General features: G+C 44.4%; 1 protein-coding gene across 2 annotated transcripts in view; it reads right to left on the reverse strand.

The window, feature by feature from the left end:
• The window catches only part of PIK3C3 (phosphatidylinositol 3-kinase catalytic subunit type 3), a 108,698-nt gene that overhangs the window by 22,847 nt on the left and 60,028 nt on the right, over positions 1–25,823 (reverse strand). For both annotated transcript variants that reach the window (XM_083702661.1, XM_083702662.1), the window contains 2 exons: positions 16,564–16,732; positions 11,214–11,304 (listed from right to left, as the gene is read on the reverse strand). In XM_083702661.1, coding sequence (XP_083558787.1) covers positions 11,214–11,304; positions 16,564–16,732 — 260 coding nt within the window. The remainder of the gene's footprint in view (positions 1–11,213; positions 11,305–16,563; positions 16,733–25,823) is intronic.

A 25,823-nucleotide genomic window follows, 5' to 3' on the forward strand; every position in this document is an offset into this window, starting at 1 on the left:
TTCCTGCTATATATTAGAGAATGCACTCTGCTGCTGACTCACAAGTGTGAGTTAGGAAGGATACTATTAAATCAATATATCCTCTCCTAGTATCTGCAACATTCCCACACCCTTTGCCAAGAGGCCACTGTAGTTGGCAGATCCGGCCCCCAATGAGCTTGCCACAGCTGTCAATGCCAAGGAGATGGTGCACTCCTTGGAGGCTGGATCTGATGCCCCTGTGGATCCTGCCACCTGAGGCAGCCAAGTCACCTTGCCTCATGTGTGGGCTGGCCTTGGATGTAGGCTGAAACACAGAGAGACACAACCTCTCCCAATCAGGAGCCAATGGAAGGTAGAGCCAAATTAATTCTAGTTTTGTCTCCATCCTCCTCCTTGCTTTGTCCTACAAGTGCAACACTGGGACGAAGTGCAGAGGAAGCCGTAAGGTAAAGGCTCATTCCTCCTGCGCCACCTCAGAGATGGAAGTAAATGTCAAGTAGAGAAACTTCGACTAGCTCTTTCCTTTATTCTGTTAATTTCCCACCACCTCTCCTGCTCAGGTCTCTCTAAAAAACGAAAAGGGAAGCAGTGGAGAGATAGGAGTCATTTTTTAATTTTATTTTTGCACAGGGGATTTGTCTGTGCAAAATGTTTAGCAAACGCTGAGCACCGTCATATCCTACGAGCAGAAACTTGCGGCTCCATTGGGAGCGCTTGAACCTTCCTGCTGTCACTTTCCGTCAAGGAAACGGATGCTATCAGCAGTTAAAACAGGGCTACTTCTCTATTCTTTTTTTTTTTTACAGGCATTGGTGGGCTTGAAGAAAATAGATGGCCTTTATCATCCATCCCCGCTCCTGAACTCTGATTTTTATTTTTATTTTTTTAAAAACACACACACAATGAAGCAGGCGGCCCCTGCTGTAAGTCCAGGGATGTTTCACCAGAGAGAGCACAGGCAGTCAGAAGCATTATGTTTCTGAAACCCGCCTGCGTTTCTTTTGTCTGGCGAAGAAAGCATTGGTCCCAGATGCTCTCTCATTTAAAGGTCATGTTTGCTAAGAAAGACACATGCTGAACTCTGAGGTCGCTTGGCTCAAAGGCTTGGGGAGGGGGTAGGAAACTAGTTTTGTTTTGTCTCCTTTAGATTGAACAATAGGAAACTTGCATCCAAGCGTTACCTAGAGAACAATACTGCCAAGTGCCCCCAAGCACTTTGGTCTCCAACGAACAAAAATATTCAGTAGTTATTATCATCCAAACCATTATCCATCTTGGAAGCTGGGGAGGGAGACACTTAAAGCAGAAACAAAGAGGATATTTGCAAATCGCTGCATCGACTTCCTCACCCAAGGCAGCGTTGGCTGAATTTCTTTTAAGTTTTTGGTAAAAAAGGAGAAGTGCTGGAAAACTTCTTTTGCAAAAAAAAAAAGTAGAAACAACACATTCTTTTCCATGAGCATGTTTAGGAAAAATGCTGAGTCTAACCAGTAGTCCATCAAAGCTTAGACTGTCTGGACTGACTGCCTCCCCAAGGTTTCAGGTAGGGGAAATTTTCCCAGTCCTACCTGAAGATGCTGGGGGCTGAATCCAGGAACTTCTGCATGCAATGTTAAATGGGGAACATCAAAAACCATCCACTGCATGTCAGTTTTTTGCACGTACCAATTTTGAGGAATTAGTTGGTGGTTAAGAGACGTGGGTGGCACTGTGGGTTAAACCACAGAGCCTAGGACTTGCCGATCAGAAGGTCAGCGGTTCGAATCCCCGCGACGGGGTGAGCTTCCGTTGCTCGGTCCCTGCTCCTGCCAACCTAGCAGTTTGAAAGCACGTCAAAGTGCAAGTAGATAAATAGGTACCACTCCGGCAGGAAGGTAAACAGCGTTTCCATGCGCTGCTCTGGTTCGCCAGAAGCAGCTTAGTCATGCTGGCCACATGACCCGGAAGCTGTACGCCGGTTCCCTTGGCCAGTAAAGCGAGATGAGCACCGCAACCCCAGAGTTGTCCGTGACTGGACCTAATGGTCAGGGGTCCCTTTACCTTTACTAAATGGAAGAGCATCTCAGCAGCTTAGCATTTGCTGAGGAAAGCCCGGCTTCACTTATCCTTTTCTGCTCATAAGCCATGCCACACATGGCATGGACACTCTCCAACCCCCCTTTCTTTGGCCGCCCGTAAAACATCCCAAAGCAATTTCACAATACGTGGAAATGGATCTGAGGGCAGGTATTTTCTCGATCCAGCCCATGGGTCTCAAAGCACGCACCACTAAAATGCAAGCAAAAGTGTGCTGCCTGCCTCACAAGGTTGTTGTTAAGGGCAACATGACAAAATCTTTTAAAATCATGGTTCAATTTAAACACAACTACTTTATAATGGACACAGGTGGCGCTGTGGGTTAAAGCCTCAGCGCCTAGGACTTGCCGATCGAAAGGTCGGCGGTTCGAATCCCTGCGGCGGGGTGCGCTCCCGCTGCTCGGTCCCAGCGCCTGCCAACCTAGCAGTTCGAAAGCACCTCCGGGTGCAAGTAGATAAATAGGGACCGCTTACCAGCGGGAAGGTAAACGGCGTTTCCGTGTGCGGCTCTGGCTCGCCAGAGCACCGATGTCACGCTGGCCACGTGACCCGGAAGTGTCTCCGGACATCGCTGGCCCCTGGCCTCTTAAGTGAGATGGGCGCACAACCCCAGAGACTGTCAAGACTGGCCCGTACGGGCAGGGGTACCTTTACCTTTACTTTTTTTACTTTATAGTAATAATCAAATGGAGGCCTTGCCCTTTTTACACACCTCTCCATTGATAAAGGCTTCCTCTGTGCTGTAACCATCGCAGGAAACGGAGAGCTCTAATTTATTCACGATCTTTTACTCTGTTGGTGTTTAAAGCTTAAGGGTAAGATGATTTCGAACGGCTTCAGTACAAAAGCAATTCTCTCCGACACACTTCTGTCATTCTCCTGCCTTTGTCTCCATAAATAGGCTAATTTATACCCACTGATACTTAAGAGTGATGTAGGGTTTTGTCTACCAAAATATTTCTCTGCGTTGGATCACTATAGCAACTGTATTCTTCATTAAAAATAATCAAAGCACATACAGTAAGCTGTTCTTACACACGACATACTCAGGTCCCCCCTTCTCCAAATTGCCATCTTCTAATCATCTTGATATTATCCCTTTCCAAATAATTGCAATAGAAATCTACTGTTTTCTTTTATTAATGTTGATGTTTATGACCCTGTCCTTATAATTTAAAGGGATCTGCTCAGCTCTGCCAGCGCGATAGCAAGATGGGACCCCCATGTCTGGAGACTTTGCACCTCTGAATGACAGGGGCTGGAGTCAAAACGATGAAAGGGGCTGTTGTTTATGGGGCAGCAGTCTGCCCACCTGCGAACCTCCAGCAGCTGGTATTCAGAGACATATTGCCTCTGACATACCGGTCAGTAGCCACTGATAGCCCTCTCCTACATGAATTAGTCCAATCCGCTTTTAAAGACATCCAAGTTGCTGGCCATCACTGTCTCCTGTGGCAAGGAGTTCTGTAGTTTAACTATGCATTGCATGACTAAGCACTTTCTCTTATCTGCCCTCCAAATTCCAGCTTCACTTCATGTTCACGAATTGTAGACAGGGAGAAAAAACTTTTCTCTCAATCCACTTTCTCCATGACGTGAATAATTTTATTTCATTTATATTTTATTAAATTTTCAAAAAAACATCACATATACATTCCAGTACAGTGGTGCAAGACGAAAAGAATCCATTCTGCGATTCCCTTCGTCTAGCGGTTTTTTCGTCTTGCGAAGCAAGCCCATTGACAGCTTAGCAGATTAGCGCTATTAGCGGTCTAGCGGCTTTTAGCAATCAGCTGTTAAGCGGCTTATCAGCGGATCAGCTGTTAAGCGGCTTAGCGGCTTAGGAAAAGGGCGAAAAAAGCGGGGGGAAACCTGTGGGGACTCGCGAGATTTTTTCGTCTTGTGAAGCAACCCCATAGGGAAATTCGTTTTGCGAAGCGCCTCCAAAACGGAAAACCCTTTCGTCTAGTGGGTTTTCCGTCTTGCGAGGCGTTCGTCTTGCGGGGCACCACTGTACATAATAATATCTTTTGCTTTGCTTTGTCGACTTCCCACCCCATTTTTGTGGTGTTTTTTATTTATTTATTACTCCCTCTTGCTGCATCCTATCTTCTCTCTCTTATATCACAACAATAATACAGTAATCTCTAATTCCTTATGTTGCTCATAGTTCAAATCTTGCTTGCAAATTCATTGTACTATAATATTTCTTTAAATACAGTGGTACCTCTGGTTAAGAACTTAATTCGTTCTGGAGGTATGTAGCGAGTGCTACAAATGGAGAACAGCCAAAGAACAAAGGTGTCATGGGCTTTGAAGACACTCAAACTCAGGAGGCAGGGGAGAAAAGTGGCAGGAGGAAGGAATGCTTGGCAAACTTTCTCCATGATCAACTCCTGCCTGGAAACCTATGTCCCACTGTGGAAGGACATGTGGATCTAGAATTGGCCTCCACAGTCACTTACTGTTAAAACCCTGTTTATGGAAGACAATCTTACTCGGCTACGAGGGATTGCCAAAGAAGAAGAAGAAGAATGTTATGTATGTTTGAGTTTTTATATTGTAAACTGCCTTGTGATTCTCGAACGAAGGGCAGTCTAGAAATTATGCAAACACCTTTTCGGACTATTTAAAGAAACATTATAGCATGATGAACTCGTGAGCAGGATTTGAGCTATGAGCAACGGAAGTAATTAGATTATGATATTTGTGGCTATGATTTGATAGAACAGCAGCAGGAGGGGAGAAAAAACAACTCTGTGGAAAATGGGGAGGAAAGCCGACAAAAATAAGAGGAAAGATGAAATTGTGTTATGACTGTAGATGTTAAACATGCTCAAGCTTAATAAAATATAACTGGGGAAAAATAGAAATCATATACAGTCATACCTCTTGTTACGTTTGGTTCAGGTTACGTTCTTTCAGGATACGTCCTGCGGCAACCCGGAAGTAATGGAACGGGTTACTTCCAGGTTTTGCCGCTCACACATGCGCAGATGCTCAAAATGACATCACACGCATGCGCAGACGTGGGTTGCGTTCTGCTCATGTTGCGAACGGGGCGCCGGAACAGATCCTGTTCGCAATCAGAGGTACCACTGTATATATGCTTGAGGTGAGAACTATACATAGTATTTCAAATGCAGCCACACCATATATTTGGATAAAGGCATTATGAATCTACATCAGTGAAAGTTGTGCAACATCAGAAATATATCACCTGAAAAACGGGCCCTGCTCAAACCTGCAGCTGAAGTTTCTGAAGAGTCCTCCAAGCACCTGGAGTCGCAGGATTTTATTTTATCTTATTGTTTAAAATAATGAATTTCAGCCACTCTTTGTTTCCCTTTTCTGTCATCCTGGTGCTTTAGGGAGCACTTGCACCAGGAGATGAGAAAATTGACTTAGAACACCCATCTGCATAAAGCAAATAGCAGCGTTTGTCTTGTAGTCAGGCAAACACAGCGTACTTTACAAGTCTTCGCCCCTAAGCCTTCCATGAAAATGATATTATGGCTGAAAATGGGCTATTGACTTCATTCAGGCACCGACAGGTAATTTAATTTTACAGGTCAAGGCAAAATGGATCCTTATCTTGTTTGAGTTTCTCGAAATATATATGGATTTCTTGTTTAAAGCTTTGAGGAGGGGGACGGGGGACAAGACGAAAATCAATCAAGACACCGAAAACATCTGTTTAAATTCTCCTCAACACAATGTACGTGGCGTTATCTTGTTTAAATGAGTTTGAGCAAAGCTGCCCACTTCAGCCAGGAGAAGTTTAAGGCAACTGTCTCCGCTCTCGTCTCCACTCACGAGAGCTGAAACATGGCCTTGTTTACAACTGTAGCAGGAACCCCCCCCCCACCCCAATCATTCTGTTTGTATAAACTTCACACACATACACACTCACACACTACATACGCCACATTTCTGTTATAAATTCATAGAAAATCAACCATACATCGGATTTGCACTGTTCCATTTTTTATTTTACTCCATATGACAAGAACTAACAAAGGGGGGTGGCTTAGTCCTGGTCAGCCATAATCCCTTCACTGTCTCAGCACATCCACAGGAGCCCTGCCCATGCCAACCCTGATGATCCCAGACAGAAGACAATCAAGATCACAAAGAACTTGCATATGGGAGTGGATTCAGCATGGACTGAAACAAAGGACAATGATCAGATCTTCCCTCTGGGGGCAGGAAACTGCAAACTCCCCTTTGTCTCCTGAAGTGACTCAGGGGGAGGGGGGAAGGGAGGAACCAGCCAGGTGACAAGACACTCGGGTTACCACCAACTCCTCCCTCAACTCCTCCTTTCTGTAATGTATGCCTCCCTCAACCCCTCCTTTCTGTAATGTATGCATGATGTTTCTGGTGGTGGGCTAGACCTAGAGGAGGGGAATTTCAAAAGTTTTTATAAGACCTTGCACACTATTCTTCTGGGTCTTTCCTCTCTCCTGCAAGTGAGGGGAATACCCTGTTGCAACAGTTCAATAAAGACCAAGCCTACAGGCTGCTGTTTTGCTCCAAGTTATCCTGGTTAGTGTCTTTGTTTTGTCCAAGGGAGCCCTCGGATTTTTCCTGTAACACAACACACCAGAATAGTCTCTTATAACAATGAGGAATTGATGCTTTTGAATTCTGGTGCTGGAGGAGACTCTTGAGAGTCCCATGGACTGCAAGAAGATCAAACCTATCCATGCTGAAGGAAATCAGCCCGGAGTGCTCACTGGAAGGACAGATCGTGAAGCTGAGGCTCCAATACTTTGGCCACCTCATGAGAAGACTCCCTGGAAAAGATCCTGATGTTGGGAAAGATGGAGGGCACAAGGAGAAGGGGACAACAGAGGACGAGATGGTTGGACAGTGTTTTTGAGGCTACCAGCATGAGTTTGACCAAACTGTGGGAGGTGGTGGAGGACAGGGGTGCCTGGCATGATCTGGTCCATGGGGTCACGAAGAGTTGGACATGACTAAATGACTAAACAACAACAACAAACAATGAGTTTGCCTGGATGGAGGACAGAGACGGATAGGTGAAGAAACAAAGGCAAAATTCGCATTTATTTGCTCCACTCACTTTTGCCTCCGGCGCCACCCACAACTGGAATCTGGCCCCCGGAATACTGCCCTGAAGGGAATGTGGCCCTCAGACTGGAAAAAAAAGTTCCCCAATCAGTTATATGGCAAGGGGTGATAAAATACTATCAAACAGATACTGGAAAAATCTGGCTCTTTATTAGCAAAGAGATCCCAATTTAGATCTAGCCCAAACACATTGCTTCATAGGAATGATGTGCCAAGAATGGAAAATTCTCTTCTGTAACAAAGAACAAAAGAGAAAGAAAAAGAGAGAGAGAGATGATATTGCTGAAAATCAATGCAACTGTAGCATTAGATAAATATAGATTTTTCCTGATAGGGTTGCAGAAAGAAAAGCTTTGCCACAGGGAGCGGAAAAAATAATATAAATTCGGTTTTGGTTTCAAATTTCTCCCAGAATACCTGATGATTTTATAAGACATCATTCTCACTTCAGACTGAGCAGCCCATACAAAGTAAGAGCTATTGAACTGGGGAGAAATGGAAGTCCTCCTTGAGATCACTGTGTATTGAGATACCAGCATCACCTTCAGGGCTTGGAAGTTAAGGAGCTTTAGCATCGCTTGGGGACTCCAGCGGTTTCAATGGTGATTTCAGTACCAGCTTTTTGCTATTGGTGGGCATTGGCCATGTTTGGGGGCTCAATATACCGAAAAGAGTAGGGACGCGGGTGGCGCTGTGGTCTAAACCACTGAGCCTCTTGGGCTTGCTGATCAGAAGGTCGCCAGTTTGAATCCCCGTGATGGGGTGAGCTCCTATTGCTTGGTCCCAGCTCCTGCCAACCTAGCAGTTCAAAAGCATGCCAAAAAGTGCAAGTAGATAAATAGGTACTGCTGTGGTGGGAAGGTAAACGCCGTTTCCATGCACTGCTCTGGTTTTTCCAGAAGCGGCTTTGTCATGCTGGCCACATGACCCAGAAAAACTGTCTGCGGACAAACGCCGGCTCCCTCGGCCTGTAAAGTGAGATGAGCACCACAGCCCCAGAGTCGTCTGCGACTGGACTTAACTGTCAGGGGTCCCTTTACCTTTACAGTGTTAGCTCAGGTTACGAACTTAATTCATTCTGGAGGTCCGTTCTTAACCTGAAACTGTTCTTAACCTGAGGTACCACTTTAGCTAATGGGGCCTCCCGCTGCCGTGTGATTTCTGTTCTCATCCTGAAGCAAAGTTCTTAACCCGAGGTACTATTTCTGGGTTAGGGGTCTGTAACTTGAAGCCTCTGTAACCCGAGATACCACCGTATCTGACTTTTAGAAGGCAGCCATATATTGGGAAATTTTTAATGTCTAATGTTTTACAATTTTAATGTGCTGTAAACCCCCCAGGCTGGCCGGGGAAGCCCAGCCAGATGGATGGAGTGTAAATAATAAAATAAAATAAAATAATTAAAGCACATATGATCAAACTTTGTAAAAGAAAGTGCAGCCTGGAGAGCTATTGAAATTAAATAAGAACATCATAACATCAATAACCTTTCCTGATCTTCAGTCTTATGACATTAAGACAACATATTGTCACACAAGATCAAGAGCGACTCACTGTTCCAGGGAGAAATTGATTACAAAACTTCAAAGGCATCACAAGGTATCACACAAACTGATTCCATTCTCCCCACCCCCACCCCTGAAGAAAGCGCTTTGGGATTTATTCTATTAGACTTTCCATTAAAGTAGACTTTGAAAAATGGAAAGGAGACACCTCCATTAAAACAAAGGGAACAAAAAGGGCTGTGATGTGAAGGACTGACAAAATAAATAAGATTCCAAACGCAGAAGCATAGATATAATATAATAAGATGAGTCTTTTACAAGATCGGCAAAACTCAGAAGAAGAAGCATTCGAAAGACCTCAGAAAGAAACACTTCTCAGCAAGTGGCACATTGAAATGTAGTCTGAATGGAGAAAAAGAAATTGGGGTGGATGGCTCTCTCCAGCCAACACGAAAACGTGTACACCATTGCCCAAATCAAACATGAAAGCTGTTGCCCACATATTAATAACAAGCCGGTTATGTTCTGCCTTAATTGGCACGAAAACACAAAGGAGGAGACTCTCCATTTGATAGAGGAAGAGTGTCAGATTGCTCGCAAGACAGAGTCCAGGCCAAACACAAACACCATCACGTCAAGCAACACTGAACTCCTGACAGAGATGAATGGGATTAAACTAAGTGGTAAGTCAGAACTTGAAGTCTGCAGATGAGGAAAAAACAAAAAAGAAAAGAAAATAAGCAAGACCCCTGAAATCCAGAACAACTGCCAATTTCGTTCTTTGATGGCCAGGTTTCTACCAATTATATATCCTTGACGACTGCATCTCAGTGCAGTGACGAGGGTTAGGAAACGTAAAACCCCCCACCAGAGAAATCAGAACGGTTTCAGAAGTGGCTATTCCCCCTCCTCCATCAAATTAAAAAGAGACCAGGCTGGAATAAGATGGGTTTCTGAATCATCAGAAGACAGAGATGAGATTGCTCTTGTTTGGCAAGCTGCCCTCCCACTTCTTTTATAGACTTCCTTTGGATAATGTCTAGGATCACTTCCAACATTACATTTCTCACTTTGCAAGGGTCCCTGGGCCAGTTCATACTGCTAGAGTCCTCTGTGTGCCAGAGTTCAAGCACACGGCCGCACAAGGGATTATCACAATCATCATCAACAACAATGAAATTTCTACCCAGCTCTTCCTCTCAAAGCAACCCAGGGCAGCAGACAACAATACCATTTTAAAAAACGCAATGCAATTAAAATAATCTGAAACATCTTTAAAAGACATAAAAACAAATTAAAACTAGGGTTTACTGTTTGAAATATGGCAACCCTAAACACTTTCAAAAACACTAAGAGCATTCTCAAAACATTTGAACACAGTCAGATACCCTCACAACCAACTAATCCAAGGGTGTCAGGAACAGCATCGTTCAGCCTGAGAGCTGCATTTCCTTCTGGGTGATTTTCCTGGGGTGGAACAGCAACGATTGGCAGAGCAAGAGGCAAAATAGAGGGTGGGCAATGGACGTGTCTCTTACCTTCGTACTGCGGGCGACACTGCAGTCACATAAAAGCCAGAGGTTTCGACAGAACCCCTTCACATCTCTCCAAGCAGGCAAACAAGAGGCAACTCAATGGCTTGAGGTGATATTCCAACATGAGGAGGCATGTGGAGCAGGGCTGGCAAGGGCCTCAGCTTGGGAAGAGTTTCAAAGCTCAGACAGAGAAGCCTGGCCAGTGTGTTCCCTGCTTCTGAACCAGCAGAAGCGAGGAAAACTTGATTGGCACCCTAAGCCCTTTTTAAATGTGTTGTTGGGTTGCTGTCTTTATTTTGATTATGCGTTTTGTGGTTTTATATTCTGATTTTATGGAATGATGTATGGAAGTGAGAGATGTATGGAAGTGAGAGCTGGACTATAAAGAAGGCTGATCGCTGAAGAATTGATGCTTTTGAATTATGGTGTTGGAGGAGACTCTTGAGAGCCCCATGGACTGCAAGAAGATCAAACCTATCCATTCTGAAGGAAATCAGCCCTGAGTGCTCACTGGAAGGACAGATCCTGAAGCTGAGGCTCCAATACTTTGGTCACCTCATGAGAAGAGAAGACTCCCTGGGAAAGACCCTGATGTTGGGAAAGATGGAGGGCACAAGAAGAAGGGGACGACAGAGGATGAGATGGTTGGACAGTGTTCTTGAAGCTACCAGCATGAATTTGACCAAACTGTGGGAGGCAGTGGAAGACAAGAGTGCCTGGCGTGCTCTGGTCCAGGGGGTCACGAAGATGTGGACACGACTAAACGACTAAACAACAACAACATTCTGATTTTATCTCGAGAACCTCCCTGAGACCTGCGGGTATAGGGCGGAATATAAATTCAATCAACAAATACAACAACCACTGTTTCATGGGAACAGTGCATGTGTGCTTTGACACACAATGGCAGGTGGCTGAGAAATGGAGGGAAGAATAAATGAAATGAGTTTGGGAGCCAGGTCCCTCTCTGTGGGCAGAGCACATCTCGTAGCACACACACTTTATATTCAATTCTTACCTTCTTTACAGTCTTGTCTGGCTCAAGAGCTATGTCCGGGATGTTGGCATCGACCATGAGGGAGAAGAGGTTCAAAATGAGGTTGGAATACCTGTGGAGAAGAAGAGGGCAGACATGGTAAGAAAATAATAACCCAGAGGGGAAGCCAATTTAGCCACAAACAGAGAGTATTGTGGCACAGGCTTATAGGGACTTGATGCATGAAGTGGATTCTTAATTGGCAGCCTGCCAGCCAAAATTTTAGATACAGTTGGATGCGTAATGTGGACAAAATGAGACATCCGAAGGTCAAATTAATCACACTCAAAAAAGAACCTACAGCAAGTAGAAAACGAGCAACCTTAGCTTTTTGTTGGCATTAGCTGAAGCATTGGCTAATTAAATTTCCTAGGGAGGATGAGAGACTATGTTACCTTCGCAAGATGGGTGGGGAACTTTCTTCTTCTTCTTGTCAGATGCAGTTCCCAATGCTTGCATTACACCACCGGTTTTTGGCAGTGTGAAATCCACATTACCTTGTCCATGGGTGGCGCTGTGGTCTAAACCACTGAGCCTCTTGGGCTTGCTGATCAGAAGGTCGGAAGTTTGGATCTGCGCGACGGAGTGAGCTCCCGTTGCTCTGTCCCAGCTCCTGCCAACCTAGCAGTTTGAAAGCACGCCAGTGCAAGTAGATAAATAGGTACCACTGTGGTGGGAAGGTAAACACCGTTTTCCGTGTGCTCTGGTTTCCATCAAGGTGTTCTGTTGCGCCAGAAGCGGTTTAGTCCTGCTGGCCACATGACCCGGAAAGCTGTCTGTGGACAAACACTGGCTCCCTCGGCCTGAAAGCGAGATGAGTGCCACAACCCCATAGTCACCTTTGACTGGACATAACCATCCAGGTGTCCTTTACCTTTATACCTCTGACTGAGCCTTTGAGGATGGTTTAATAACTTTTCTTTAAAAGGGCGTTTCAGGGGCTGGACGGAAATATTTCTGGCACTTCCACTGTGTGGACCTCAGAGCGTGTCTCCTGTCCAACGTTAGCACCCGACCAAAGTTCTGTGAATTATGTGAACCAACCGTTTTACACCTATAACTTTGGAGATCCAAAAGCCATTTGTAACCATTAAAAAAGAACAGCCTGACAGTTGCCTTGAGCTTTACAACTGAAGTCTGTATGCTTGAAACAGCTGCTGGCGTTTCAAGGGAATGCACTTAACATTTTACTTTCTTAAAAGTAAAATACAGTGTGTGGGCTTTTTTATATATAAATTTAATTTAAAAATTAAATTAATAATAGTTAGTACCAAGATTTGAAAGAGCTTCCACTGTGAGTGATTATTTGAACTGACCTATTTAACAGGAGAGGAGAAATCCAAATAAGGGAAAATGTTTTGTTTTGCTGTTTTTAATAATAATAATAATAATAATAATAATAATAATAATAATAATAATAATTTATTTATACCCCGCCCATCTGGCTGGGTTTCCCCAGCCACTCTTGGCAGCTTCCAACACAATATTAAAATACAATAACCTGCCAAACATTAAGAGCTTCCCTAAACAGAGCTGCCTTCAGATGTCGTCTAAAAGTCTGGTAGTTGTTGTTCTCGTTGACATCTGGTGGGAGGGCGCTCCACAGGGCGGGTGCCACTACCAAGAAGGCCCTCTGCCTGGTTCCCTGTAACTTGGCTTCTCGCAGTGAGGGAACCACCAGAAGGCCCTCGGCACTGGACATCAGTGTCCGGGTAGAACGATAGGGGTGGAGATGCTTCTTCAGGTATACTGGGCCGAGGCTGTTTAGGGCTTTAGCACCAACACTTTGAATTGTGCTCGGAAATGCACTGGGAGCCAATGTAGGTCTTTCAATCTGAGCACAGGCTCACCTGTTCAGAACTACAGCTTCCATCATCATTGTCCATAGCTGGGGTTGAAGAGCTGTCTGGGATTGATGGCGAGGGATGATGGGAATTGTAGTACAAAACTACATGAAGGGCACCAGGAAGAGGAAGCTGGTTTAGATGAACTCAGGGTCTGATCTGCCAAGGTTGCTCTCATGTTCTTGTGCTTTTCAAGTGTCTCCTTGCACAACGGGTCATTAAGGTAAGGCAATGAGGTCCTCAATAGATCAACTGCAGTTAAGCTGCATTTATCTTCCTTCTTCCTGTGCCACAGAAGACCCAAAGCCTTAAAAAATTGAGACTTTTCGCCAGCCTTTGCTAAACACTACCAATGCTGAACTGAAACGCAATTAATTAGCTAGCGAAGAACAGAAAGCATCACCGTTGAACAATGACATTTCCCTGTGACAGGAGCAAGGGGGTGGAGGGAATCTCCCTTGAAGACAGAAGATGAAGACAGAAAAAAAGGCAGGAAAATAATTCTTTTAACAAATTATTCCCTTTCTTTTCTATCTCAGGGTGTTTTCATTTGAATTGTGTTCTCTCTTCCCCCACCAGCTTTCAGCATCTTTTTAATATATTTATACAGCCATTCAGAGTTACTTGAGAGACTCCCCAGACTGCAGTCTGGTTTTCAGAACAGATATCTCCCTGATTCTTCCTAGATGCTTTATATATATTTAACGGAAAAAGATTGTGGGTTTATTCCACCCAGTCTCCCGCTACCTTCTTGAGCAAGCTTCTTCCGTATCTCACCCCACCCTGAAACGAATTCCTTGGGCACAAATTCCAAGTGTCTTTCTCTCCAACTATTATCTTTAATATTCCTCACTTTTGTGCATTTTGTTCCACATACATCATAAAAAAAGATCCAATCGAGGTGTCAAGCCATTTAAATTCATTCCCGTTCAGGCTTTCTGGAGACAAAAGGCTGCGCCGGCAAAGGTTTTATTATTGCACATTATTAGGAGCGTTTAGGAAGGCAATCAAGTTGTAACCGCCAAATCCTCAACGCTCTTCACCTTTTAATCTTATTGTCTATTAGCGCTTCTTTGCACAACTCCGGACATCCATCTATCCATAAATTAAGAGAGAAGGAAATTCCTCAGCACCTGGGGCCAATTCGTAAGTAATGCCCCTTTAACCTTGCTCTGATCATCTCGTATCTATAATGTCCTCTCCGTGGGCCCAACCTTGTGGCACATCACTCCTCTTTAGTCGGCGCACAACAATTCTGCTCAAGTCATCTTTCTCTCCGGACGCTATCGCCACCATCACCTCTTCCCTGAAGACTAAACGGTAGCTCTCAGTCACTGTCGGCATCTATTTCCAGTTTGTCGTCTTCACCTTTAAAGCTCTTCACACCTGTTCTCTCTTTGCTCACGTCTTTCCTGAGACCTGTTGCTCTTCCCTGTGAGTTCACCTACCAGTGGAGCCCATCTAGCTCCCTTCCTGACACTTATGGGTACACAGGAACACACACACAAAGCTCCTTTATGCAGAGTTAAGATTGATAGAACCATAGTTGGAAGGCACCCTGAGGGTTATCCAATGCAACTCCTTACCATGAAGGTGTCAAATTGCATTTCTCAGTAGTAGTAGTAGTAATAATAGAAGAATTGATGCTTTTGAATTACAGTGCTGGAGGAGACTCTTGAGAGTCCCATGGACTGCAAGAAGATCAAACCTATCCATTCTGAAGGAAATCAGCCCTGAGTGCTCACTGGAAGGACAGATCCTGAAGCTGAGGCTCCAATACTTTGGCCACCTCATGAGAAGAGAAGACTCCCTGGAGAAGACCCTCATGTTGGGAAAGATGGAGGGCACAAGGAGAAGAGGACGACAGAGGACAAGATGGTTGGGCAGTGTTCTTGAAGCTACCAACATGAGTTTGACCAAGCTGTAGGAGGCAGCGGGAGACAGGAGGGCTTGGCGTGCTCTGGTCCATGGGGTCAAAAAGAGTCGGACACGACTAAACGACTCAACAACAACAATTTATTATTTCTACCCCACGCATTAAAAGCTTCCCTAAAAATGCTTGGGATGGGGTGTATGTTTTTAAAAACACTGGAAATGAAATCTGGCAAGTGTTGACAGGGTCAACCTCAATGCTGCAGGGATGAAAGATAAAAGAAAATTCCAGACCTGTCGAAGATGTACTTAGTCTCTCTTTCTCAAACACACAGAAGCATTTTTTCTACCAAGTTTCCTATTAGGATATATGTAACTGATGCTCTGAATGTCACCTGCACAGGTTAATCCTGTTGCAATGATTCTTGGGAGAGATGGGAGTAACCGAGCTCTCCGATTAATAACTTTGTTTTCTCATTCGGCTGAATTGCTTCTAATGCATTATCAATGACAGCTTATCAAAGGCATTTCTTTTTCCCTCCCATCTCTACTTTTCAAGAAGACGGAGCACTACTTCCCCAGACATCCTTTCACATTATCCCGTAACGTCCTCTCCCAAGGATCGCCACTAAAAGGCTGCATTCAGATATCACTTTGGTCTATCTTCCCGACACTTCCTTACCTGCTTAATTCCTTGTTTTACGTGACCTTTAATATGACAGAAAAGCCACTTGTGGAAGTTTAGTGTAAGTTTAGAGGACTGCTTGCAATGATTTCAATGATAATTCTTTCCAAAAATAAAAGAAAATAAAACCCACCTGCAACCCTGTTAATTTAAAAATAAAAATCATGGGAGTTTTGCGCCGTAGTAATTTCATGGGATGAAATTTGGGCCCGTCTCCATTTTCCCCTGTGATTTAAAATTTAGCAGGACCCAATATCGACCCAAAGGCCACATCTGCATAACACAACAGGTAATACAGTGTAAAAGGAAAATTCGAAATTAGGATGTTAGAATTATAACCAAGATTTTTGCTTTTCACATTTTTTTTTGCTGTATATTTGTGGTCCGCCGCTTTGTTTTTTTTATGGAATCGAGCAGACATATCCAACTGGTTGACCGTGATATACAGGTCGATCCCTGGGGTGCTTCAGGTCGATCGCTGTGCTCCTGAATAATTGCTCTGCGCCCCTGCTCTGCGCCCATTTATGCTGCCGTCACCATAAATGTTCCCCAAAAGAAGGTCAAAACAAAACTCCTCTTGCCAATGCTCTCCCAAAAAAGCTCAACATCTTTTGGCAATGACAACGGGTAGATCATTAGCATGATCTTGGCATGATCATGGGTAGATCACTGCCAGTTTTATTATACTGGGAGTAGACCGTAGTCTCTAGAGAGTTGGACATGCCTGGAATAGAGGAATGAGTTTGTTTCATGTTCTTTTAAAAATAAAAAAAAGATCAAGAAATAAAGCAGGAGCAGGAGCAGAAGAAAAGTGTGATGGTGAAAATGAAAAGACTGCGTTTGTGATTGTGCCAGCCAGGCAGCCTCTCTGCTCAAATGCGAAGGAACAGCCAGCTGGCCAGCCCAGCAGCAGAAAAGCTTAAAAAGTTACCTGCGCAGGTGAAGGAAAGCTGTGTAGCACTGCTTGCGGAACTCCTGGTATTGCTCGCTCTGCGTCCCCCCCATGCCTTCCACCATCTCTTTGTTCAGTTTCATGGGTGGGGGAAGTGGTTTTGGGTCGCGGCCCAGGATATAGCCAAAATCGATGTGGAAAAGTTTGCCTGCATTTGGAGAGAAGGTGCATCATCATTAATTATTATGGCATCTTTATTTACTATAAAAATTAATATTAACCCCCAACTCTGGGGTTGCGGCGCTCATCTCGCAAACAGCTTCCGGGTCATGTGGCCGGCAAACAGCTTCCGGGTCATGTGGCCAACATGACTAAGCCGCTTCTGGCAAACCAGAGCAGCGCACGGAAACGCCGTTTACCTTCCCACAGGAGCGGTACCTATTTATCTACTTGCATTGGATGTGCTTTCGAACTGCTAGGTTGGCAGGAGCTGGGATCGAGCAACGGGAGCTCACCCCGTCGCGGGGATTCGAACCGCCAACCTTCTGATCAGCAAGCAACACCCGCTTCCCTTAAGTAGTCTCTAGTAAATAACTTTGCGATTGTTACTATACGCTTATTACGTTTACATGTTTTGTCAATTGGATTTGCGTAATGTAGGCATTCTGGTGGTTTGGGACAAAATATTCCTGCATTGCGGGGGGAAAGACTAGATGACCCTGTTACTCCCTTGCAATTCTATGATTCTATGATATGTGTGCGTTTCTCTGTGTTTTGTGTAAGTGTGCGCATGTATGTATATGTATGTCTATGTATGTATATTTATGTATGTATTTATTTGTGCATTGATAAATGGATAGAGTGGCCAGCCCTACAACAGACAGAGCACACAAAACACAGACAAAAGCAACAAAAATATAATGAAATAAGATGCTGCTGCTGGGGTGGGGGTGGGGGCTACAGAATGAAAACTGAGGATTTCTTCATTTATATTGTCAGTTGGTTGACTATGAATCATTTATGAGAGCATTCCACCTTGGCTCAAAGCAATGAGAGCTCATTATTCTACCTGAAGTTGTGATTATTTTGCATTTTTCATGGGGGGGGGGTGGAGAGCACACTATGCCCTTCAATCTTCCCACTCCCCCTTATGAGGCATACTCCTTTTCAAATGATAATAAACCAGCTGACTTTCAAAAGAGGAAAGGCCACGCCAGTTAAATGCAACACCCCAAAACAAATGAAAACGGAGGAGCGGTAAACATTTCCAGTGGCATGAAGAACAAACACGCACACATACGCGCGCACACACACACACATTGGGCACCACTGGCGCAAATCCAGAGAGCCATGGGTGCTTTGGCATCCACAATATATTTGTGGGGGCTGAGCCCCTCAACCAAGTTGAAACCCTTGGTTGTGGGCACCCACAATCTTTGGCATGAGATGGCACCTATGGTGGGCACTGGGGACGAGTTTATGGAACCAAAGGGGTGGCAGCCCAAGGTTTATTATTATTATTATTATTTTGTAACCACTGAATTAGGCAAAACAGAGGGAATAAAGTTCTGCCAACAGCTACTGGGGCAAGATTGCCAAGATGAACCAAGTTACCCAATGGGCAGGATATCCCTGGTTGGGTGGCCAACTCCCAAAAGACTGTTGGTTCAGGTCAAAATTGTTGAGCTTCTTTGAGGGGGAGCCAATGATCTACCAGTGATCTACCACAGATGTTCAATGATCTACTGGTAAATCATGATATACCTGTTGGACGTGCCTGCCCTAGACTACAAAGTACTTTGAGAGAACTAATGGAGGCAGGTCCACCTTCTCCATGCCCTGCTTGCGGGTTCCAGAGAGCATATGATTTGTTGCTTCAGAGGAGAAATCTCTTAGACTGGTGAAGCAAAGGAGGAACATATTCAGGACCTTGGATAGCTCTAAAGGAACTTGCTAAGGCAACTACTAAGGGAGATGCTGTCTCTGCAGGGAGCTAGAGCCAACTGAAGCCTTAAGTAGGCTGCCAAGGCCTGTATTGTGGTGGGCTCCACCTTCCTGGAGGAGCTGGCTGAAGGGCTGTTGACTTATTTTGTGCTTACAGGTTTCAGAAAAGGCCAAAACATCTGGAGGGTCACAGGTTGGGGATGCCTGCTTTAGATTGTGGGCTACGGTAGGAATAGTCTGTTGGATCAGGTTGATTGCCCATCTAGTCCAGAGTCCAGTTCTCACAATGGCCCACAAACAGAACGTGAACACAAGAGCGCCATCCCTTCCTGTGGTTTGCAATAACCAGTGTTCAGAAGCACTGCTGCTTTCAACCATGGAGGCAGATCATAGCCATTATGACTGGCAGCCATCAACATGCCCTGGTCCAGTATATCTGAAGGAGCATCTCCACCCCCATTGTTCTACCCATACACTGAGGTCCAGCGCCGAGGGCCTTCTGGAGGATCCCTCACTGCGAGAAGCCAAGTTATAGGGAACCAGGCAGAGGGCCTTCTCAGTAGTGGCACCCGCCCTGTGGAACGCCCTCCCACCAGATGTCAAAGAGAACAACAACTACCAGACTTTTAGAAGACATCTGAAGGCAACCCTGCTTAGGGAAGGTTTTAATGTTTGATGCATTACTGTATTTTAATATTTTGTGGGATGCCACCCAGAGTGGCTGGGGAAGCCCAGGCAGATGGGAGGGGTATAAATAATATATTATTATTATTATTAGTAGTAGTAGTAGTAGTAGTATATAACATTCCTCTTAATGAGCATATTTACTTTGAAATAAATAGGGGTCTCACTGAGCCTTAGTTCTAAGTAAAGATGCTTACATCAGGCTCCTACGTAAAGGGTAGGGTTGAGAAAGAAGACAGTATGCAGTGGACGGAAAAATCTTGCAAATATTAATTCTAGGTATGGATTGCTCTCCCAGTGGCCCTACTGTACATGCCAGAGGTTTTCTTTTGCCTCTGCTCTTCTGGGCTGCTCTGTGATTTTTCTTCCTAGCTTTTTCCCTTCAGCATTGTGTCTGCAGGGAAAACACACACTGAGAGTGTGTGTGTGTGTGTGTGTGTGTGTGTGTGTGTGTAAGAAAAACTGTTGTGTCTGAATTCTCAACTGGAAGGTCCATGCCTGCTTGGCTGGGAGGCAATTGTTGCTTGCTCCAAGCAACCAGCCTGAGGTTGAGGACAGGGTCTGTTAAGGGCATTGGCCTTGATAACGAACTGCGATATCCAAGTTCATTGTTGGGGAGAAACAGCAGGAGAGGGCTGTTGCCATCGAACCACATAGACAACCACAGCTGGAAGCAGCATGCTGGACCAGACATCCCCTTGGGTGGATCCAGAAAGTCTCTTCGGATGAAGGAGACTTAGTACGATGCCCTGATTGGAAATAAAAGCCTTGGATGGATGGTGATGAATTTACAGATGAAGGAGAACTCATCATTCCTGGTGAGAGGTCAAGTTTCTATCCTTGACCAAAGTGGTGCCCCTGTAGCTTGGCTGCTGTAGCCACACTGTTTGTATACTGTTAAGCTATTACACAAGAGCACTCTCCCCTCCAGCAGTTTCTAGCAAGTGGTATTCAGAAGCATTATAGCTTTCAACTGTTGAGGCAGAGCAGTTATCCTGGCTAGTAGCTAGCCTTATCCATTGTCAATTTGTCTGATCCTGTTCTAAAGTCATCCAACTTGGTGGCCACCAAGTTCCGTAGTAACTATGCAATGCACAAGCACTTTTAAAAGCAAGGTTTATATACTGCTTAAAAATGCCATTTAAGCAGCTTAAATAAAATTAAACATTCAGAAGAAAATACCAATAAAATGATTTAAAGGAGAAGTAGGCAAAACAAAATTATCAAAATCTGATAAGGTTCCATAATCCATGCAGAATCTGTTGAAAGATCTCAGCAATGGGGGAAACCTCAACTAGGAGGGCTAGAGTCCGTGCTGCTCAAACATCAATGATGTAACAGACATGGTTCAATAGGTGCTGATTACTTGCATTGTTACATTCCACACAGCCTTTGTTATTGCAGGAAAATGGGGTGGATCTCTATTATCTACTTTATAGGGCCCATTTAAGGATGGATGTGATTTTTAAAAAGGCACAATCCCACACACAGACAGATATGTTTAAGCCACACTAATCTCAAATTTTCCTGGGTTACCTCCACTCAAGAGCAGGAAAACATATTACCCACTTAAAATAACACATACATCTGAAAAAAATATTTGAAAATCAGCAGGCTTTGATCTATGTTGCAGAGTTACACTAGTTATTTAATTAAGAACATTTAGAGGGATTCTTCTCTCTACTCATTTATTTCAAGACTGTCATAATGATGAGTCTAGAGATACATGTATTAAAAAAAGAAGACAGCAGAATAAGTCTTGTGGCTGCAATTACATTTCTCATCCAGTTCTATACATAGGGAATAAGAGGTGTTAATTAATCTTAGCCTCATTTGCATATGTAGCTAGTTCAGTAGATCTGTGTAGCACACTTCAAAAGCCGTCAGATCGACAAGAAGCATTGGTGGAGGAGTGCAAAAATTAAGGAACTGGAAAAAGAAATATTAATATTTCTCACTCTGTCTGTCTTTCTCTCACACCATTTGTGTACCTTGCAATTGCATTAAATGCTTGTTAGGCCCTCATCAAACAGAATAGAACTAGAAGAACGTTATACCTTCTGTTCCATAAATAAAAATAAAGATTTGCACCATGCCCAATCCTGTACCTTAGGTTACAATATCAGCACTGTTCCTTATGTTGCACAAATGCTTTTGTCTTGTTTTTATTTATTTAACAGAATTTATATACCATTTGACTGCAAGGAAATTTCTAAGCAGTGTAAACCCTACCCCCCAAAACACTGCTTGCCCCAAGCCTTTCTCCTCCCTGCTCAATCCCAAAACCCTTTTAAAAGAAGGGGGAGAGTATCACACAACAGTTTCCAAACCACTCTGTGAAGCACCCCCCCCCCACTGTTAAACCTCACTGCAGGCATGTTTAACAGAGGGGAGGAGATGTTTCACAGTGCTCCCCCCTCCCCCAATTAAACCAGCTTGTCTGGGCTGCCTGCCACCCACACAGTTTGCTTGACTGCCTGCTGTTCCTCAACTGCAGCGTGACGACAGCCTTACCCTTTTATGTATATAGGAAGAAATGTTAAAAATCATCGACAATAAACAGGTATTTGAAACTATTTGAATGATGATTAGAACTAACGTTGGCTAAAAATAAATGAAACAAGTGCAACTTCTGGGCGTCTTGATAGAATCATAGAATCGTAGAGCTGGAAGATACATCAAGGATCATCTAGTCCAACGCCTTGCAATGCAGGAATTTCAAGTAAAGCAACCATGACAGGATAGGCATTCCTAAACTAATATATTTTAAGGAGCTGTAGAAAAGAAGATGCTACCCTACAATAGGCTCCTATCTGCCATAAGGAAAGAGGGAAGAAGCTAAGTGGTAGATTGGAATTGTACCCCCTGATCTGCAGGCCCCGGGAAATATGGCTTTTTTCTTGTACTCCACCTTTTTCTTGTACAGTGGTACCTTAGAAGTCATACAGCTTAGTTTCCAAATGTTTTGGCTCCCAAACACCACAAACCTGGAAGTGAATGTCCCAGTTTGCGAACTATTTTTGGAAGCCGAATGTCCGACAGGGCTTCCGTGGCTTCCGATAGGCTGCAGGAGCTTCCTGCAGCCAACAGAAGCTGTGCTTCAGTTTTCGAACATTTTGGAAGTCGAACGGACTTCCGGAACATATTCCATTCGACTTCCAAGGTACAACTGTACAGTAGATCCAGACATTTGCATTTCATTGCTTTGTGGCAGTTGTGTCTGTTGCATGCGCATGTATTCACATTTTATGTAAACTGCTTCCAAGAACTATGGGTAGCAAATGGTATAAACATGAGTCTAATCGCCGCAAGTCATCCTGCATGTCTGTCCACACACACAGTCCAGGAGTATTGGTCTTCTGTTTCGAAATATTCAGGAGCAGCACAACAGCACGACACATCCGTACTGAGTTAAGGACTGCAAATAATCAGCATTTCATATCGCGGGGCTCCCACCGCCATTCATAGACCCCAAGATGAGAGCCTTGCTGACCCCTCTCACTCTCAGCCGTCTCCCCGGATGAATATTTGCAGGGAAAGGGGTTAAGAGGGCCACCAGAAATGCCGCCAAGCTATTTGTCTCTGTCAGTTTAATCAACTGTTTCCTCCCAAAGAACGAGCGTTTCTTATTTCAAATTTGTCAGAGTCAACAGTCATGACAACGCCTGAAAAACAGCTTAAAATAAAGAGGGAGAGGGGGCAAGCAATGGGACCGCAAGGCTTTGTCTTTTTTTTTTTTTTTTTGCAATGAAAAATACAGTGGTACCTCAGGTTACAGATGCTTCAGGTTATAGACTCCGCTAACCCAGAAATAGTACCTCGGGTTAAGAACTTTGCTTCAGGATGAGAACTGAAATCGCGCGGCAGCGGGGGACGCCATTAGCTAAAGTGGTACCTCAGGTTAAGAACAGTTTCAGGTTAAGAACGGACCTCCAGAACGAATTAAGTTATTAACCAGAGATACCACTGTACTGTAATAATCTTGGTTGAGTGAATTTAATGGCAAGCAATGGGACCTCAAGGCTTCCTCTTCTTTTTTTGCAATGGAAAATTTGGTTTAGAAGTAAAGCAACAACAATACAGTTGGAGTCTTGTGAGCGGAAATTGAGATACAGTGGGGCCTCCTGCTGCTGCCATGCTGCCGGAGCACAATTTCTGTTCTCATCCTGAAGCAAAGTTCTTAACCCAAGGTACTATTTCTGGGTTAGAGGAGTCTGTAAACTGAAGCATCTTTAAGCTGAAGCATCTGTAACCCGAGGTACCACTGTAATGATCTTGGTTGAGTGAATTTAATCCAAAGACTCATGGCAGCATTTTTTGCTCATACAGAAAAGCTCAGGAACGTCAACACTGACCGGTTGAGACTCTGCGGTTGCTAGGAGTTGAACCCAAGACCTTCTGCAACCAAGGCTGATGCTCTGCCATTGAGCTACAGCTGTCAAATTTCTTAACAAACAAAATACCATTGTAAGAATCTAAGAGGAGCCTGCTGGATCAGGGAGCCAGTGTGGTTAAGAGTGGTAGTCTCATAATCTGGTGAACTGGATTTGATTCCCCGCTCCTCCACATGCAGCTGCTGGGTGACCTTGGGCCAGTCACACTTCTCTGAAGTCTCTCAGCCCCACTCACCTCACAGAGTGTTTGTTGTGGGGGAGGAAGGGAAAGGAGAATGTTAGCCACTTTGAGACTCCTTAAGGGGAGTGATAAAGCGGGATATCAAATCCAAACTCTTCTTCAATTGTCCTCCAAGTCTAGCATCTTGTTCGCCTGGTGGTCAACCAGTTGCCTGTGGGAAACGTGCAAGCAGTATCCAAGCACAGAAGCACTCTCCCATCCTGTAGCTTCCCTGGTATTCAGAAGCATTTCTGCCTCTGTCTGTGGAGCCAGAGCACAGTCATCATGTCTATGAATTTGTCTGGTGTGCAGGCTGAGACCCTACCTGCCCGCGGACTGTCTCACCAGAGTGGTGCATGCTCTGGTTTTCTCCCACTTGGACTACTGCAATGTGCTCTACATGGGGCTAACTTTGATGGTGGCCCAGAAACTATAATTAATCCATAATGCAGCAGCTAGACTGGTGACTGGGAGCAGCCACCAAGACCACATAACACTGGTCTTGAAAGACCTACATTGGCTCCCAGTAAGTTTCCAAACACAATTCAAAGTGTTGGTGCTGAACCTTAAAGCCCTAAACAGCCTCGGCCCAGTATACCTGAAGGAGTGTCTCCACCCCCATTGTTCAGCCAGACACTGAGGTCCAGCTCTGAGGGCTTTCTGGCGGTTCCCTTACTGCAAGATGTGAGGTTATTACCGTATTTTTCGCTCTATAACACGCACCAGACCATAACACGCATGTAGTTTTTAGAGCATGAAAATCTGTAGGCATGCCACCCATAGGCATTCCCTCCATAACACGCACAGACATTTCCCCTTACTTTCTAGGAGGAAAAAAGTGAGTGTTATGGTGCAAAAAATACGGTATATCTAATACTCTCTTATCCACTACAGGAAATCCTATTGCCATTGTCGGTGCCAGGGATTGAAATTTGGGCATTGTGCATGGACAGTATACTTTATATCAATTCTTTTGCCTTAAACTCCTATGCCATGCTAGCTCTCTGAGCCACATATATACATACTTCTGTGGTACTGATCCCCACCTTGAGGATGTAATTAAAAAAAACAACAAACCTGGCTTATTGATAAATAAATAAATGCAGAGATCTAACATATAAGAGGTCCCTGCTTTGTAGCATTTTCAGGAGAACAGACATGTAACACACACAGAGGTTCATGTCTACATCAGTTCAGTTGTGAAAGTGGTTCTGCAAATAGTAATATCAGGCATCCTATTTCTACATAATATGCATCTTCTCCCTTTTAAGATGTGCAAAGCATTTCACGTGCATCGTCTCAGCACCCCTTTCAACAACCCTGCAAAGTAGGTGAACGTTCTCCCCATATTGCAGACAGAAGGACTGAGGCCCACAGACAAGAAACTGATTTACCTAGTGAATACATGGATGAATCAAGATCTAAGCCAGCCTTGGTCATCTTTGGTGACCTGCAAGTGTTTTGCATTATGACTCCTAATACACCCACCTAATGTAACCGGGTTGGCTGCAGGGTCTGAGGCTAGATCTCTTGCAGGGTAACCAAAGATTGGACTTCCACGGGAAGCTAATTTAAGCTATGGACTCCCCAGCTTAAACATTTAGAGAAATCGTTGCACCAGGGAGAGAAGAAAATGCATCTCTAGATTGTTGCAGTGAAAAGAATGCTGAACTTGGACTGGGCAGACCCTAGAGTTCAATTAACCACTCAGCTCTGAATCTCACTGGGTGACCTTGGGGCAGCCATGAGCTCTCAGGCTAATCCACTCCTCAGAGTTGCTGTGATACAAACTACCCTGAATTCCTTGAATGAACAGGAAAATACAAGACAGTAAATATCTAAAAAACAAAAATCACCAATGATTTTTTTCTTTGTTGAGAAGTCAAGGCTTGGAATAATCTCTGAGCGGCTCTACAGCCTAAACTGCTTGGGGAGCAGTTATAGGACTGTGAGTTGACTTTTAGTTACCATATTTTTTGCTCCATAAGACACACTTTTTTCCCCTCCTAAAAGTGGGAAATGTGTGTGCATCTTATGGAGCGAATGAAAGCAGGAGG

The sequence above is a fragment of the Podarcis gaigeae genome (assembly GCF_964106915.1).
Source record: "Podarcis gaigeae genome assembly, chromosome: 11".
Taxonomy (NCBI): Eukaryota; Metazoa; Chordata; class Lepidosauria; order Squamata; family Lacertidae; genus Podarcis; species Podarcis gaigeae.